Genomic DNA, 19,396 nt, shown 5'->3' with positions numbered 1-19,396 from the left:
GCGTGATACTGTGGAAGACCTCATCAGAGTCCCTCTGTGCGAAGTGTCAACATTTGAAAACAAGTGGGGAAAGCTTTCAGTTGGAGGGGTCCCTTTGAGGATGTGACACTGCACCAGCGGAGCCAGAAGCCTGCAGTCCGCTGACCCACAACAAAAGGCGACGGAGGGTCCTTGATCATTTGTTCTCGTTGGATTCCTTCCATGTAGAGTGAGTGAGATCAGGTTGCCCCGGGCAAAAGGAAAACTTGCTTAGTTTTCACTTGCAAACAAACTAATGAAACTGTCGCTTGCAATAAAGGGAATGAAAAGCTAAACTGAGACACTAACCTCAGCAGAGCCGGACAGAATTGGCAACACTGACATTTAGTCCACAAAATGCTAGAGGGGCCGATCCCATGCTTCTTTCATTTTGACTTAACAGCATGAACGTTTTCAACATGTCAAATTATTGCATTGGTTGAAAGTCTTTCATTACTGCAGGGCTGTTCACGAGACCCTGTTTGCACTGTATTTCAGCTAAATACAGATACAACAGGAAAACTTCTTACATTGGACCTTTTATTCTTTCCAGGGAATAAATAAATTCTGAGGTCAGGGTATTTTATTTTTCTGTCTTTCACCATGTGACAATGAATCCACTAAAATACCCAAAATATCATACTGTGGAAAACTGAAAGCAATAAAATTACAAAACGTCCAGTTAAACAAACAGATGGGAAGTTGATGTCATAGGTCGTGATTAACACAGTGATATGATTACAAATGGACAGATGGAAGAACTGCATGAGCGCAATCTAGATGCAATTGAGATCTGATCACTTCGATCAAATTCAGAGATGTTCTGGCTCATATGTTGCCATATTCTTGCAAATGCATCCTGGGTCACATCTGAGAACCGCCTTCTCAGCTAACGTTCTCTGAGCCACGACAGTTTCAAATGCTCTCACACCTATCTGTGCCCATGCATCGATTTATTAGCGGTCACCACTATCAATATTAACATTGCCTGCCACATATCAATACCGCCAGATATTGATCTTCTATGTGTTTTTTTTATGATTTCAAAGGAGTAAAATAATCACACATTGATTCACTCAGCCCCTCCTTGCCCTGCTCGCTCTCACAGAATAACAAATCAACAATAGACCCATGTGAGAAGTTGGACAGCTTAAAAAAAGCATTATTTAGTTTTTGCTAGCAGAACATTCAAGAGCATTTGCAGAGGTAGTGAGATGTGCATTCTAATGTCAGATGTGAACTGACACACTCAGAGCTGTCCCCAGGCCTGAGCAGGGCCACTATGGTGCAGGTTCAGTACATGTGCAGGATGTGGATGAACTCACCGTTGGAGTTTGTGGTTCCATCGCCATCCAGCTGCCTTTTCTGTGCACTCCTAAACTCCTTTAGGGAAAGGTAAAGCACCTTTCGCATCATCCGCTCCTCCGACCATGGGATCCCGTCACTGTCATCCTGTGAAAACATCCAAAAGAGAGAGAGAACATGAGCACAGAGCATCATCACAGACAGGAACGGTTTCTTTCGCCCCGTTTTTGAGTGTCTGAACTAACCAACAGTCTGTTAATATGGACGGCAGCTTTGGAAGTTGGATTTGGTTTTACTTTCTTTCTATTGTCACACAATAAGTGTTTGTGTTGAGGTCAGGAAATGTTTACTGGAGACGTCCAAGCCAAAACAAAACCTTTCAAGCTAAGCAACATTTTATTCTGTATCTACACTAAAAAGAGCCTAGAATAATATTTGTTCACATCAATATAAACCAATAGCTGCACCGAGCAGAGCACGGTGGAATTTAAAGGGTGATTTTTATATTATATAATTTTCTGTCAGACTAACAAGTCAATCTGTGTTCAACACATGAAAACCAGAGAAAGCTTTAGTAAAACAAACACACGTTTGACTATAAGAGGAATCCCCATTGGTGCATTGTTACGATTTCATCCCTCCTTTTCTCCCACCATCGTGATATTAGCATGACACAACATTAGCATAACATAGCATTAGCTTGCAGCCATAGATACAAGGCAATGCATTAGCATGACAATGCGCGACGGACGGCATCTCGGCACAATGCCGTGATAGGCGAGCGTTATGGTGATGAATAGGTAGGAAGCAAATGAAAAAAGCATCATGGGACTGCAAGTTCATGTGTTGCTAATCTCTCCCAGCGCGACTGAGACAGAGGACGTTATTGTCGCAGGGGGTCAACAGAAGTCACACACACACACACACACACACACAACACATCCTTTTTCCAAGACACATCCCCGGTTGGTTTCCAATCCGAGCAGCGAGCACGAGACGGCACAATGCATAACACATCCATGCTGCAATATATTACTAATAAAGACTTTAAACAGCTTAATAGAAAGAAAAAAAAAATATTCAGCTGCAACATGCATTGTTGAAAGGTTCTTTAGAGTGCGTCCAACTGCAATAACCATACTTCTCCCCACCCGCCTCTCCCCTCGCTGCCTGCACTCACTGCTCTGGCAGCTGTGTTTGATGTCGAACACTAATGACTAAAGGAAATGAGATTAGGACATGAGCAACAACAAAGAGGTATTAATAAATAATGGAACGCGAACGATGCTTTTCTCTCGTCATGCCACGAGGCGGGTCGATCTCAGCTGTAAGGTTTCGAGAGAGAAGAAAACACTTTGTGGCTTTGTGCAAAAAAAAAGTTAATGTATGCTAATGATGTGAATTAAAAACACATTTCTGATCCTGTCGACTCATCCCAGGCAGTGCGCTTCCTTCAGTCTGAGTCAGGCGAATGGTAAGAGCGAACCTGGGTGGGAGCGCGTTCTGATCACCCAGCTGACTTGAGATCAGTGCAGCCGGCTCGGGCTAAGTGGCTGGCAGACATCTCGGTGACATCTGCGCGGGGCTGCAGGTATTTTGTAAAATTCAAAATCTCCACCTCACGCTTAAGTTATTAAAACAAGACGTTTCTATCGCAGCTGTAATAACAAGATAAAAGTCCCAGCGTTCCAATAAGGGTGGATGAGTGAGCTCTCGGAAAAGAAATAAATAAGAGAGGAATTCAGATGACTGCGGTAGGGTTACACAGACACTTAGTGTGTGTGTGTGTGTGTGTGTGTGTGTGTGTGTGTGTGTGTGTGTGTGTGTCAGCTGGTATTTTTTTTCTCTGGGTGTATGAAAGAGAGCAGCTTAATCTCTTCCTAATATTATGCATCTTCCCACACCAAGTGAGAGTGATGCGTCAGAAATGACTGCACGTCCTAAATGTCTTCTCTCTGCTGCTGCCGTCGATCCCCTCCCTGTCTTGATGTTCTACTCGCACCCAGTCAGTCAAACATGCACAGTAAAGATGTTATGATCCATGAAATGTCCCGAGCAGTGCAGACAACCCACTGATAAATATAGCAGCATCAACATAAGGTGTGTGCAAATGTTTCTCAGCTGCGTTTCATAGTGGACAATGTGTTGGCTATAAAGTGTACAGTGAAAGGTCAGTGGATTCTTTATGGGGGTCTGGATATTTCCTGGAGTTTCAGACATAAGAACGCAGCAGGAGTTTGTCCACGTTCCCACCATCAGGAAAATGTCGGAAACATTGTCTCCTTGTATTTCAAACTTCACCTACTCCGACATTTTCTAAATATTTTAGAACTGGCCCGGAACATAAAGTTTCAGAAAAAATGTCTAGAGCAACTGACTCGCGTTCTCATATACAGCCCCCTCTGGAAAATGTCTGGAAAATGTCTGGAAGCAGCAAATGGAAATGAAACACTTCAGTAATTAAAACAAAACTGGCCCGACCCCATTCAATCAATTGAATCAGTTAACAAGTCTTAATATGTTCTGACAATATTGACAAGGCTGGACATTTTGCTTGTTTACTGTATTTTTCTTATTTTTGTCTCATTAACAGATACAAATAAGCTTTTGCAGAATATTGTTTTGATTTCCCAGGTCTCCTCAGCACTCAGTTAAAAGGGGAGGGGGGGGGGGGGGGGGGGGGATTAAACGCTGGGTGTCTGCACATGATGGAGCTGACGGGTGACAGCCACATCTGCCTGCATGCAGCCGGCATGCTGGCACATGCACGCACACCCGCATATACACACACACGAGCGGGCCTACTGTTCAGCGCAGCGGTGCTTTGCAGCCTCTGTCAGGGGGCTGTTGATAGGGTGTGTTTTTTGTGTGTAGTATGCAGTCCCTCATTACACTGTCACAAGTGCACACACACACACACACACACACACACACACACACACACACACACACACACACACACACACACACACACACACACACACACACACACACACACACACACACACACACACACACACACACACACACACACACACACACACACACACACACACACACACACACACACACACACACACACACACACACACACACACACACAGAGAGAGAGCAAGTGTTCAATTATGCCATTTTCTCCTGTAGTTAATGTCATCTAATCCATTCTGTGTGTGTGTGCATGTCTCCGAGTGTGTGTGTGCCTGTCTCTGAGTGTGTGTGTGTGTATGTGTGTGTGTACGCGCATGCGTGTGCGTGCGTGTAAAAGCCTGCCAGGTAAGCACCAATTACCTAGACAGTTCACTGGCATTCTTTCCCTTGTGGTGTGGCATAAGGCCAAACGCACACCAACACACACACACAACAGGGTAACAAACCCTCACACATCCAGCTTCTATGGTATCAATATCTCTAACCGACACACGCAGACAGAACACATAACCGTACTGAGAGTGAAAACAAGCTGAATATGTTCTTCCCCCCAAATTAAAGTTCATCTACATTTCACTTCTCTCACTTTCTCTCTGGTTTTCGTTGGCTGCGTGCCACAGATATTTCCTGAGCTGTGTACACACAAACACACAGTCACACACTAAACACACACACACACACACAGCAGCAAGGTCTGGGAAGAAAAAAAAAATGCTGACCGACTTGTCATCAGCTGAGAGGAAAAGAGTGAGCGTTACAGCCGTGCTCCGTTTACAGCTGCTGCACCTTTCTACCACCTCGATAGGCCTTCATTCTTCAGAAGATCGTTTAAATGGGTTTTCACAACCTTTGCTCAACGGCAGGTTAACTGTTTCTTTGACCTGTGAGGCGGATTGAAATCTGGTTTTGGGCCGAGGTGTTCCGCTCCTTCCTCTGAATGTGTCGGAGGTTTCCAGGTGTAAAATTGAGCGGCGATGGACAGCGGCAGCGTTCAATATCCCTCTGTATCCCTCTGCCTGCCAGAGAGTAAGTGTAGCATGACAGAGGAAGGGAAACATCGACTCAAATAAGCAATAAAACCAAATTGGGTTGTGTCTCCGTTTCTCATTTCAACGCTGTGTGTGTGTCTATATTTGTGTGTGTATGTCTCTGAGGTGCTGCCAGAGCTCTTGGAGAGAGAGCAATGCAAGCCGAGTGCTACCTGGCACCAACACACACACACATCTACAGTATGACCTGCTTCCATCGGGCCGGTGGAACTCCACTAATGAGCGCTCGGACCTTTCCTGAGCACGAGTGTGTGTGTGTATGTGTGTAACCAAGAGATGGATCAGGAACGCTGTGTGGATGCATTGTCACTTATAAAAGCCCATCCCCCAACTCCACGTGCATACACCGGTACTGGGCATTCCCCATCCGTCGGTAGTTGCATATTTGTTCTGGTCACATGCTCCTGGTACCCGATCCCACATTCCATTCCAGCAGGTGGATATATTGTACCCGGAGCATGTGCAGTTCACACAGAGTCTGAAGGGTTGCATTTTGGGTTGTCCACAAATTCCTGCATAGGGGTTTGTGCATACTGTAGCAGATCATAGCAGATCTCAGCAGAACCCTAAGAATTCCTCTTAAATCAACCTGCAAAGACCACATAAATACACAGACAGACATCTATAGGTCCACTGTGTCTGTCATGCACGTTTCAATAAATCCAAATTGTGCAGTAAATTGCATTATATCATTCCCAGAGGGCTTCTGAAAAAAAAAGACTTTCCCCAATAAATGATCTGCCAAAAAACCTGTAATCTAAAAGCTTCAAATTCTTCTAACGTTGAAATTCTTGCCATTGTACTGGATCCTTCCCAGCAAGGCTTAAGTGCTTCAAAATAAATGTCATCTCCAGCTACAGGGTCAGTTTATGTCTTTCTTAATGAGTCCTTTCCCAGATGACAGAGAATGTGCACAACAGATTAAGTAAAGAGCCGAATAAAAACATCTAATCTCAGCTCAAGTTTTGCCATCAAGTAAAAACAATCAGTGCCAGCACAAAGGAGTAAACTAGATTTTGAAAACCACTCGTTTCCATGTGCGGATAATATAAAAAAAAACAAGGTCTAGAGTCTGAGCAGGATTAAATCCATCACTGCATCTGTATCTGTTCATCTTGCTGGGTGAAAAGTGGGGCTGGTTCCACTTCATAACCCCCCCGTCTTGTTCAAACATTCCTCTCTGCAAAGCAGGCAAAGCCAATAACCCTGATGGTTGATGAAGAAACAAGTGGATTGCGCTGGCTGTGTGAAACAGTGGATGCTGAGAAAAACAGATCCTGAATGTAGGAGTAGATCTAAAGGCTGAGGGGAAGGGGGATGACAGAGTTATTAAAACTTGGAGACAAAGAAACTTCCATCAAAATCTGATCTGACCACTGGAAATAAATAATAAAAAAAACACAAAGCCCCTTTTATAACCAAGTTAAAGCCCCACAGTAGATGCATGCACAAACAGTAGGTTCATTTTTCACAACATGAAACACACTCCACCAGGCTTTGTTTTATTATTGCATTTAGTGTAAAAAATGAAACTCTAAAAGCGGCACTGCTGCAGCGCTTTGTAAAACACAAACGGAAAATGTGTGTGAAACTGCTTTAAACAGCATTCAGTCAAGTACACACACTGTGCCTTTAAGAACATCACAGTGTGTGTGTGTGTGTGTGTGTGTGTGTGTGTGTGTGTGTGTGTGTGTGTGTGTGTGTGTGTGTGTGTGTGTGTGAGACAAAAAGCCAGCTTTGCAGCTCCTGTACATGCCGCTGCGTACAGTGCACGAGAATCCACCGACTGAACTGCACATTTGTTGTCTTGTGTGTCAGTTTGTGAACATCTGTTAATTGTCTGATAAACTCATTTGGTTTTGACACAAAGGTGGCAAACGCAACAATAAGCCCAAATACTGATATATGTGTCTATAGCTGCTGTGGTATTAAGAAACGTATGTAAAGCAAATTCTTCGAGCGACCTCATGTATACATACGGATTCACACACGTCTGCATATCCATACATTTCTGTGTACACGTCTAGGTAAGCGTTCAAACTAGCTGCTCTAAAAATAGCGCCGTGCTGCTGCCGACTGGGAGGATGTCATGGCAGAGGAATGTGGGCCACGCGCCAGCTGCGATCTGCTCTACAACACCGGCCCAAAATCTGTTACACATTTCCCTTCAGGAGGAGGGACGGAGAGATGGACGGGTGGAGAGATGTTGTTTTAATAAGGCCCGGGTTATTGTACCCAGTGGTCGGGAGGCTCTCTATCCCACCACCTCCCTCTCTCCTCCTCCTTCCACATCTCGATCCCTCGCTCGCTGGCTCGCTCTCGCCGACACATGGGTCCCAGATGACTGGCTGTGAGAATATGACTGCTCAGGGTTTCCCAAGTGCTGCACATGACAGTGATAACAATTATTTAATTGCCAAATATGTGTACCCTCTCAGCGGGTCATGACCGGCCGTTTGCGGATTAGAAAAAACATGTAAGACAGCTTTATTATGGTGCTGCGGAGAAACAAAAACAACTGCAATTTATTAAAGAAAGCCTTGAAGAGCTCCAGATGATGCCCACAACAATAAGGGGGGGCTCTTCAAAGCAAATAGAGGGTTGAAATGCTAACAAGTACATCTAAGAAAGCCTATAAACCTAAAGTAGTGTGTATATGCAGGTTTTTAAACGCAAACATGCTTTTTAAACAGGCTGTCACCTCACAGTCTTGCCAAATTAGCGCATTCAGCCGGGTGTCATGTTTCCATAGCTGCCAATCAGAGCCGGAGCCAATAAAAACCAGTGTCTACTGCAGCGTCATTTGACCCAGGAGTGAATGCTGGTTAAATCAATGCTCAATCAGGACAAAAGCCAGATGTTAGTGGGTTTTTCACCAGTTTGCAAAGAAGAGAATCCACAGAAACTGACAGTAAACTTTTCACAGCTTTGTATCTTAAACAAAGAAGTTAAAAAGAAAGTGTCTCCAAATTCAACGCTCACGTTTGGTGCAAGTGATGGTTACTCCTCCCTCGAAGCAACCAAGTAGCAACCAGAGACCAAAGCTTTTTGTAGCAGCTTGAACAGGACCAAGCGTTTTGCTGAGCAGTGAGGTAAAACAGGGCCAACTTCCTCGACCGTGAACAACGCGTTTGCTCAACAAATCTCACATTCCAATCCTAACTACATCCTGGTCCCATGTCCCCCTCACAGCCGAGAGTACAGACCGGACGCTCAGCTCAAGAGACGAGCCGAAGAGAAAAGGGGTTTGTGGGGTTGCCGGGGACAAGAGGCCCTATATAATCTCCTCATTACACCGAAAGCTCAGTGCATTGGAATGCATGTGTGCACGTGCAGCCACAGGGCCTTCCCTTTGAACTAGACATGCTGGGATAGCCCCAACAGCTCCAGAGCATTTCCATGTGCAGGAGAGGAAAGGAACGCCACATGGGCTGAAGGTACCTTCATGTAGCCAAACTTTCCATAAGCGGAAATACTGCTGAGTACAACTTCCTTAGAGTAACAGTGATGTACCAGAACTAAAAAATGATGAGGCCAGACGATGCTGTTTTCTCCACCTCAAACAGGTCATGATTTAATAGTCCGCATGGGCCCTATCATCCTCTTTACTCTGACACGAGGCAGATGAATGTTTCTCAGAACAATGCTGTCTGTCTGCAGCCTGGTCATGATGGTCCCTCCTCCCGAGCTCACTCACAGGCGCACACTCGCACACACACACACTCACACAAACACACACACATCCTCCTGTGTCTCCGCTGTCAATCATATCAGCTGTCTGCGTCTGCACACGCACGCACTCGCCGTCTGAATCTATCTGAGCGTACACAAGTGACAGAGTGCCAGCGCCATTCAGCCCCATGGAGCATAAAAAGCGACCAGCCTGGTAAAAGTGGAGCGTGGAGAGAGAGAGAGACAGAGCGTGAGAGAGGAAGGTGGAGAGAGAGAGAGAGAGAGAGAGAGACAGAGCGCTTTTAAATTAAAAAGGTGACCGAGTTTATTTTGACTGAGAGAAATAAATGTCACAATGCTCTGAAGATCCAGTGTGTTTGTGTGTGTGCGTGCATGTGTGTGTGTGCGTGTGCAGAACAAGCCCAGCTGGCTGCATAATTAGAGATTTAAATTGAGTGGGTTGCCCACCCACACCGACCCACACCCGCTATGTGACCAACTGACCTCTGCTCTGACCCTTGACCTCTTTCTCTCTCACACACAAATACACACCTCTCATTCTCCATCCTCGCATTCCAGAATTTATCATTCGGAGTATTTATTTTTACAGATTTTCTTCTGTTTAATTTTTAATAAATCAATGGTTTGCCGTCACTTTGAAAGATATTCACCCTCTGACCTTTCGTCCACCACAGGAATGTGCAGCAAACCACTTCAAAAGGAAACGATTAGACTACAAACTCTCCAGATTAACATTGTTACCGAAATGCAATCGGTTGTTTACTTGAGTCATCTAATAATCAAATTCAAGCAAATCTACTGTTCATTTTGAGAAGTCAAAAACAGGCCGAATCAATTTGTGAATCCAAAAAAAAAAACAAGCAAACAAACCCTCGGATCTCTTTCTAATCTGAGCGGCTGGTTTGTTCATCACACTGCTGAGACACCGACTGCACTTATAGCAGTTTAAAAACAGATTATCTAACAGTGCGTAGAAGGAGTTTCTAAAGGTCTCTCAGGGCAAGCAGCACCAGAGGAGCGTTACGGCAAGAAGACCCAGAGCTCAAAGCAACTGTTCATCCTGTGCAGCGCAGGCGAGGGGAGGACGGTGGATCGCTGCTGAGGGAATTTTCTCTCATAAAGTCAAATGTTAAACGCAACAGTTGCGGCATTAGCTCTTCAGCAGCGCCTCAGTCAAGTTTCGCAAGCCTCGATGCCATGGTTTTTAGGGCTCAGCTGAGGGAAATTCTTCATATTCTATTAGTTGCACTTGGCAGGTTGAGGGTTCGGGCCACGTCTGGTTTTACAAGAGACTGACAGAGAGGTATTGTGGAAATGTGTTCAAATAGAGCACTAGGCAAAAAAAATGTGTGTGTGTGTGCGCTCTGATTTGACAGGCTGCCGAACAACTGGCTCCCATTCAACAATAAAAGTCACACTCTCATTTTCTATGGATCGGACAAAATATCGATATAGCAATATTTGATTATTAATATGCTGCAGTGAATAAATAAAGAAATCCTGCACTTGACCTCTGAGGAACAATTCAAAATACACAGACGTATATCCTGATGCATCGTTATATGACTGCATTGCAAAACATAGATTAAGGCAGAATCAATTTATTGAGATATCAAATTCAAATATCATATCTTGAGTTACCATGTGATTCACAACTCCATCTTCATTACTTTGGCTGCTTGCCGTTGACCAGAGGGCTGACTCAATTTCTTGGGCTGCTACACACACACACACACAGACACACAATCACACAGACACAGACTATGGTCACATGCACAGTGCGTTCTGATCGACTCTGCAATCAGTCATCATGGACGCAGCGCCACTGGCTCATACGCCTCTGTACGATTCCCTCAGGAGCTGTAGACTGCTGCTCCTTCTTAAAACAACTGCTTTTCTAACCTCCTAGCTCTATAAAAACAAATATAACATATGACAGTAGTAATATATATATATATATATATATATATATATATATATATATATATTCTATTTTTTAAGGTTCATAGAGCTTAAGGAAAGTACTCTGTCTCATCCAGGAAATGTGACACCAGGCGCAGTGAGTCTCTGGAGATTATAAAAATCCTGGATTGCTGTCAAATTGAAATCTGTTATGTTCATATGTATTAACTCTATGTAACCGTATATGAGCTGTGCAAAAATATTGAGGAGATATCCGTGTCACTGGTGTGTACACAGTGATGAGAATGGTCCCTGGTTTCCTGCTGTACGATCTTAGAAAGTCCAGTTCAAACTGGTCATAGGATTAATCTTAAAGATGTTGAGGAGGATTCTCCAAAAGAAGCAGAAACTATACTATAGATTTCCTGGCTGAAAGCAGCAGGGTAATAACACGGTATTGTAAATATTTAAAGTGTCTTAATGCACGCAATACATTTCAAAACATATACAACTTATGTTGTGTGTAAACATAATGCAGCCCAGAACTAAAGCCCCCCCCACCCACCCACCCACTCCAACAAACACAAGGAGGGGACAGGAAAGTAGAAACAGGAAACAGAGTAACCTCATTAGCCTTGTGCCTAGTCTGACAGGAACCGCCTGCAGGCTCGTAGGAGTGTTCAGAGAACCACTGGCCTCTGGTCAGTTTATGCAGCATCTCGAGTGTGTGCTACGAGAGGAAGGTGCCATTGTATGGACGTAGGGCTGTGGTGAGGGGCAAGGCCTCAGAGGGGCTTCTAGACACTATCCATGCTAACCTTGGATGGTCACACTCATCACACTGACTGTAGGATTACATCTGGAATGCAGCTAGGTAAGGCTGTAAACAATCATACAGGAAGACGCACACGAGCACCAGCACACACTCACACAATAACAACAATAACGCATCGCCTGAGGCTCGAAACTCATTTCCCCTCGCAGACTTTTGCACGAGCGCAGACAATGCTACTTTCCTAGAAAGACTCATTAATTCCTCCTTTCCAGAACCAGTACAAAAAGAAAAGATAGCGATGGTGTGAAAGAGGCCACCGCTTCCCCACACAAGAGAAGAGCTAAATAACGGAGCACTGGGAGACACTACTTAGAGCAACGCAAATGAGTTCAACTGTGGAAAAATGAGCCACTTCAGCAGCAACTCTCCGCGGAGACGACTAAAATGTTGTCGGTGAATGTTTAAATCCTGCCTGTGTCTCTGTTGAGATTTAACAAGGCAGAGGAGAGAGGAACAACAGATGGCCTCTGCACCTCCCTCTCTCATCTCCTGCACCCTCCTCACGATGCTCTCATCCAAACCAAAGTTCAGTCTCGGTACAATCCCTTTCAGATGCACTGAGTGGTAGCGTCTCTGGATGAGAGTGTAATTAAGTGTTTAAAAGATTTATAAGCAGCGGTGTGTGTGTGGGGGGGGAGCTAGTGCTGCTGCAGCACTTTAACAGTAGTCTTGGCCAGGCCAGCGACCAAAGTTATACATTGTTTTATTGTAAGCTAAATAAACTCTTTATAACTCCATCGAATCTTTCTTTCTCTCCTGCTCTTCCCTTTTAACAGGCGTGTCCTCACGTCTCTGATCATTTCAAACAGACGTCATTTGGATAAATGGGAACTTCCTCACACTTTCTGACCTGGAATACTCTGCAAAGTGACCCAGCCCAGCACTTTTCCACTTAGCATCCACTCAAGTCAGCTACAATACTGAATAAAGATTGAGAAAGGTCTTATCTTTGGCTTTTGCTTGTTATGCTGGGTGTTGGCCTAACCTCAGTGCTACATCCTTGTCCTTGTTGGTGATTTCTTGGGTGTGTGCACATTTATACCTCTGCAACCCCCTCAATGATATTTCAGCACGGTAAACAGAACCATGTCTCAACCTCCACGACAGATAAATATAACACAGCGAGAGATTGTGGTTTGTACACAAATACACATGAGAATAATGACGAGGCAGAAAAACAAAGAGCTTCTGTGATGCACATTTTCAAGAAAAGCACAAGAGAAAACTGCCAAAAACCAGAAGCAGCTTATTCACATGCCTGAAGAGAGAGAAACGGAAGGCCTGCCTCTCTGTTAGCCCACAATGCACCTCTTTCTCTCCCACATGCACGCACCCAATACACTGTCCAGTGTTGTTCAATGAGATGGATGACTGGCCTTGAATGACCTGGATCCATGCATTCACATTGCCCCATATATGAAAGTGCACTAACGCAGTGACGAATGGTATAGCTGAAAAAATGTGAACAAGCAGAAAAAAAGTGTGAACAAGCAGAAAAAAAGTGTGAACAAGCACGAAAAAGCAATGTCATGGAGAAGAGAAGAGAAGAGAGAAGAGACAGTTGCTCCTGTGTGGCCACACTGGCACTGGTTCCCGCTTGGCAAGGGTTGGCATCACCCCCTCTGCAGCTGGTGGCAATATTAACCCGCCTGTTGGCAGGCGGCTGGTGGGGGCATACGGGCGACAACTAGCCAGGCTGGAGGTGGGGCAGTGCTGTGTGTGTGTGTGTGTGTGTCCCGAGATGCCCTATGTTGGCCATGATACATGTGCACACTTGTGGGTAAGTCATTTGAGGGTTAGTCTGACTTTGTGCAACTGTTCGCACATGCCCCAGCTGTGGTGTATATGTGTGTGTCTGTGTGTGTCTTAAATGCAGCTTATTTCAGTGGAAGATGGTGTGAGGATACAGACCATAAACAAACCAAAATCGGGCCCAGATGAGAACATGACAAAATATTGGCTGCCGCTCCAGAAATCCCATTTGAAAAACACAGTGCAAAAATCCAGGTCTGTGGATAACCTTGGAATGGAAGATAGTATCTCCTAGAGGCTCAGACTCCCAGGCTCTATCTTCACTCCAGAACAACACAACGCTTTCACAACTGTACAGACAAGCTTTGTTTGACTGAAGGTAAAATCTAGTGTGATATATGACTTCACACAAACTTGCCAGATTGTTTATATGAAAGAAATAAGATGGTGAAATAGAATTTGACTCTTTCTGGGCACTGATATTTACATTAGCTTGAAGCCAGACATCCCACACTAGTGATATAACCAATGTAATCCTACAGTAGAACAACAGCTATATCACCACTTAGTTTCAAAGCAAAGAGACCCATTTCCCACCAGTGTGACTCGGGCTGATGACAGCAACAGCAGAGTAGCGTGTAGAGCCCATGTAAGGTCAAGTCTCTCTCTGGCTGACTATCTCACTAACAAGCACATCAAAACACAGAGCTCTTTCTACACTGCACACACACACATATTACACATAGATACAACAAGCCTGCCACTGAAGGACTTAAAGGATCAAGCTATACAAGTGCTTGTCTGGATCATTACAGGCACATTGTGTACTGTTAAGTACACATGTACACCGAAGTCAGGGCCAAGCGGTGCATATCCATGCCCGCTCACAACAGCTACTTCTGACAAGCAATTCAGTGCTATACATGTACATGTGCATGCCCGTCTGAAAGTGAACACACACTTATGTATACCCATGGGTTGCTAATTATATACCTTCTACTGGAGCTTCCATTTGAATCAAACCCGAGACAAAAGGCGTAAGACGTGAACCTGAGCCTCCTACACAACATCCTCCTCAACTGCAGCGAAGAGGAATATTTCCAAAGACACCTCAAGCACCGAGGCGTCAGTCAGACCTGGAATTAAAATCCCTCCTGAGAGATCCGATCACATGTGGTCTGGGCTCAGTACGTGTGGTCGCACCTGGGCTTTAACATGGATAGATAGATATGTCAGTCATCATCAAGAAAGATTTGACCAATTTGAGAACAGCCTTGATACTGTGGTGGTGGATACAAACCAATCAGTGTATGGTAAATACGTATGTTTAAACTGCAGCAGGTCAGAGGATGTCTGCTGAGTTGGCGTTCCTTCATATGGGGCATTTACAGGGCAAATAACGTGGCCACCTGGGAATGTGGTTTTTGTGATCTTATCTGAGGACGCCTTTATGTGTGCGTTTAGACCGGCACTGAACACTTGAGATCCGATCACGCACTACGGATGTAAACACCGGGTGTTTGAGCTCAAACTTTAAGTGCAAACAGGGATAACTCCAAACTCTAAATTCAGAACATGTGTTATGCGTTTCTTGAAAATCTTGGCAAGTTGATGACATGTACTTAACAAATCTATGTTATATGAAACATGCCAGATTGATGAGACCATTCCAACAAAGCAATAATTGGGCAACGTGACTATTATTACACAAACACAATTATCTCCAATTGCTAAACATGGGGGGTGGGGGGCGAATCAAACTGTTGCCAACAAGCCACAAATATACTTTGGGTGACAAGTTAATTATCTAAATCTAACACAGCAAATAATTATTCTCTGGCTCTGCATCTACTGAACTAGTTTCCTTATGGAACTGAGACTCCATGTGGACACTGAGGCTTGCATCGAACAGCAGGGAGCTGACGACAGAACTACAGGGACACTCTGGGGTGGGTCAAAAGTAAAAAGCCTGTTTTTACTTTGTTCCTTCTCCTGGTCATTCAGATAATGTCCTATCAAAGGGGAGGGAGGGAGGGAGGGTGCGAGTGTCGTAACGCTCTTTTGTTTTACGTCGCTCGTTCTGTGACCGCTCAACAGAATGTTCCTCATCCTGTCTTTAACGCCCCAGTATGGAAATATCATTCATCCTGTATGGGGGCGAACAGTACACTCGAGTGCATGAGTGGAGAAGCACGCGCGAACGCAGACACATGACCGAGTGTTTCATTCAACAAAATGGCTGCTTTATGGCCTCTGCAATCCTTACTACACACAATGAGGGTTTCTTAGGAACTGGGAGCGAAGACCATCACATGTGCTCTCAGTATTAAACCCTGAAAAAAAAGGGAAGCTGTGACCGGTGTGCAAAATTTTAAATGAGCAGTGATGTATATCGAGTGTGCTATAGTGGAGCGGTGCCAAAATAATCTCATGTACTTGGAGCTTTCCAAAATTACCAATCACAGCCAATAAAGTTAGATGAAGCTGCAAACCACAATGAGTAACGAGAGGTAGTGATACACAAGCGTGCTCAAGGGCCATTCCACACACACACACACACACACACACCAGCACCTACAGTTTTATTTACTGCGCCATTCAAAAAAGGCTAAGTTGGTCCACGAGCAAAGTGCAAGACAAGCACTATGTAATAAAGCAATAGTCGTTCACGGGGGAATGGAAAAAGCAACCTTTGCGGCACAACCTCTTACTCACAGAGCGTCTCATCGTTTGAGCCCCTTTATACCGCAGCCCAGACGCATTCTGTTTATTTACCCCATCACTGCGGCCCACTTTAGCCCGAATGAGGGAAATTAAATCAGGACGTGTGAAATCACTACGCTTCCCGGCCCTCGTTTCGTCCATTAAATTGTCATTGTCGGCCGGCTATTCATGAGACGCCGCGTTACAAATGTTAACGCTGGAGGAGCACAGCGGAAAGCCAGAGGACATGGGCGGAAATTGCAGAACACTGGGTGGGTGTGAGGTACCTGGGCCAAATAAGAAAAATCATGAGCTGTATAATAAGATGGATAAGTGTTTTTATCTGCAAAATTAGGTCATGTGACTATTTCCGGGTGGAAAAATATCGATGTAACTTAGAAGTGGAGGATGGAAATAAGAATAAACTGAATTCAGGTATGTATTAAACTATATCATGGTTAATGTATGTATGGTTGACCAAAGACAAAAACACTAGCAAAATTTGACTTGCAAATCAACCGCCTAATATCTCATCAAAGGATATCCTGGGCCTTTCAGCAGAGAAGTCCAGCTAAAGGTCAGAGGTCAGGGTCAAGCAGGTGGCCGGAGGGGAGGGGTCAAAGTTGACCTCCCGGCAGACACAGGAGTGGGCGGGCCTGAGCTACTCTGCCAAAAGGACCCGTCAATCACAGTCACTTATTTACCATGCGTGGATCTCTGCCGGCCCCAGGGATCCAGTTAGCTATTTCTCCCCGGCCTCTTTACCCCCAACCGGAGCCCGATAAGGGCCTCTTTACATGACAAAGTGCAGTGGAAGACCCGCACGGAGAAAAGAAAGAGGCTCCTTTCAGTTGCTGATGGGGCGCAAATCCTCTGCCCACAAGAGGTTATGGTCACATGGTTCTAATTTAAAACTACTGAAAAAGGTGGAACTTTGGATTTCCTGGCTCAGCATCGTATCAAGTGTCTAAATCAGAAATTATCCGTGTTGTCCTGAATCCTTGCTTCTAACCTTTAAAGCTGAGAAAACAATGTCCTTTAAAACTATTCTTTAATTCATCCACTGATGATACAATATTTAAAGAAATCAGAATTGCTCATTGGAACAGCAGACAAGCCAGACTGTAGATACCAATTGGCTTGGAGTCTCTGTGAACACAAGACAAATCAGAGATCCTTCTGCAGCGCGTTACAAATTTAGCTCGCAGTTGCAGGCGCACTCACCTCGCTCTGAACCTCGCCCTCGCTAATGATGTGAAATCTGTTAAAAGCGGTTGATGCTTCAAAAAACGGGACCGGAAAACAGACGCAAACCATCTTCCTTTTGTCTTCAAATGAGCTGGGATTCGGAGAGATGTACTGGCACGTGAAAGCGGACATTTTTGCAAAAGGGAGAAACAAAATGTGAGAAAAGGGGAAGGCTGGTTTCGGTGGTTTAAAAAAACTGGCAGACAAACGAGGCGTCTGTTATGAGTCAAGTTTGGGAGGCCAAAAAGGAAATATATCAATATGGAGAGAAGGGAGGATTTGGGGTTTTGATTTTGTTGTCGAGTCTGGGCCGGAGAAACTCCGGAGCCATCTGCCAAAGTCGCGGCCAAAGGAATCGGAGGAGTCAGACAGTTTCTGCCAGCGAAGGAAGAAAAGAAGGGATGTCACCGGGGAGTTGGTAAGAGGAAGAGAGGGAGGGAGGACAGGTAAGCATTGTGCCTCGAGTTCCCCTTTCTATTCATTCACCCCGGTTCCTTTTTGGCCTCTTGGGGGAAGGTAACTGAAGAGGGTGTTAGAAATGTCTTGCTGCTTGGAGGCTCTCATCTGTGGACAGGGACGTTTTGTCTGCTGTGCTCTGTGTCGGGATGAAGGAATGCAATCAACTGGCATCTGTCGAAGACAACAGGGCCCACTGAATATCAATAGACAGAGGATTTAAAAGAGACATGGGGTGCTTGCTGAGTGTATGTTAAAATGCTGCAGCAGTGCCAATACAGATAAAGGCTACATCCACACGTCTACAGTTTAGTTTAAGACATATCACTGTTGCTATATTTAGGCCCACCCTCCAGTAATCTGGAGTCTTAGAGAGTCCCAAAAGAAGAAGTTTGGAATTTCTGCTTGCCCACTTTTTACTTTTTAAATTTCGGGCTGCATTAGAAAGAAATACCTCTTTGACACCTAATTTAAAGGGTGAACATGGGGGATTTAAATTTCTTAATTTCAAAAGGGGGCAAAGACCTACCATAAAGTCGATTGACTCCATTCCCATTGCCAACTGTTCGGTTTTCCCATGGTGGGTCATATTCGATGTCACGGATGCACAGTAACCTGAAGCCCTCTCTCACCTCGCTGTCTTGCCAAATTAGCGCGTTCATTCAGGTGTCACGTTTCCATCTCAGCGTTTCAGAGCTGGAGCCGATAAAATCCTGTCTCTACCGCAGAGTCATCTGACCTGGGAGTGAATGGCGATTTAATCCATTCCCATTGCAGACTAAAGCCAGATGTTAGCGAGTGATGATGCGGACACCTTTGCCTATAGTCTGATTTTTGAACTATTGACTATTGAAACTATTGGTTTGAAATTAAGCAAGGCTCAGACCGACTGACACTCAAACCCTTTACACCACAAGACAAATACCTGTTTACAATCATTAGAGTTATTGAAGTGACAGTTGTAGATTTACCGCTGCAGTATGGGGGGCATTTCATTTGAGAAAGAGGTGATGGTAGGATGGCAGGTTGTCCCACAAGCCCGCTGGGATTTCTCCTTGGGGGGGAAGTTGATTTTAAACAACCCCCACTCCCCTCCCCTGCTCTCCTCGCTCCATATTTCCCAGAGACTTTTCAAACGCGTGCAAATCTTCATCCATCACTGACAGCACTGCAAAATAAACAATCATGCCGTAGATCAATCACTGTCTGTTTAATGCCGCGCAGGCGAGTGGCGGCGTAGTGGCACAGTGGATTGTGTGCTCCTGCAAGTGTGCGGCGTGCATATCGTTTTTGAGCGTATGAAAGACACAGAAAGAAACGGACGCCATTTGTTTCTGTGTTGAGGAGGAATCTAACCCAACAGCCAGAGAAGACCACACCGCTGTGTATGAGAAACATTATGAACAGGACTACTTCTCTATAGTCTGCATTTAGTGAAATGACAAAACCAGGTCATCCTCATCCAAGCAAATTGGACTTTTGAGTATATCACCTTAAAAAGACAGCA

The 19,396-nt window shown here is 44.8% G+C and overlaps 1 protein-coding gene across 1 annotated transcript in view; it reads right to left on the bottom strand.

Moving 5' to 3' along the window:
* jarid2b (jumonji and AT-rich interaction domain containing 2b) overlaps nucleotides 1-19,396 on the bottom strand; it is a 101,249-nt gene that overhangs the window by 50,176 nt on the left and 31,677 nt on the right. The window contains exon 2 of the mRNA XM_062410188.1: nucleotides 1,344-1,470. Within this exon, the coding sequence (XP_062266172.1) occupies nucleotides 1,344-1,470 (127 nt within the window). The remainder of the gene's footprint in view (nucleotides 1-1,343; nucleotides 1,471-19,396) is intronic.

The sequence above is a fragment of the Platichthys flesus genome, chromosome 17, assembly GCF_949316205.1.
Source record: "Platichthys flesus chromosome 17, fPlaFle2.1, whole genome shotgun sequence".
In the NCBI taxonomy this organism is placed as follows: Eukaryota; Metazoa; Chordata; class Actinopteri; order Pleuronectiformes; family Pleuronectidae; genus Platichthys; species Platichthys flesus.
This window is presented reverse-complemented; position numbering and strand designations above follow the sequence as displayed.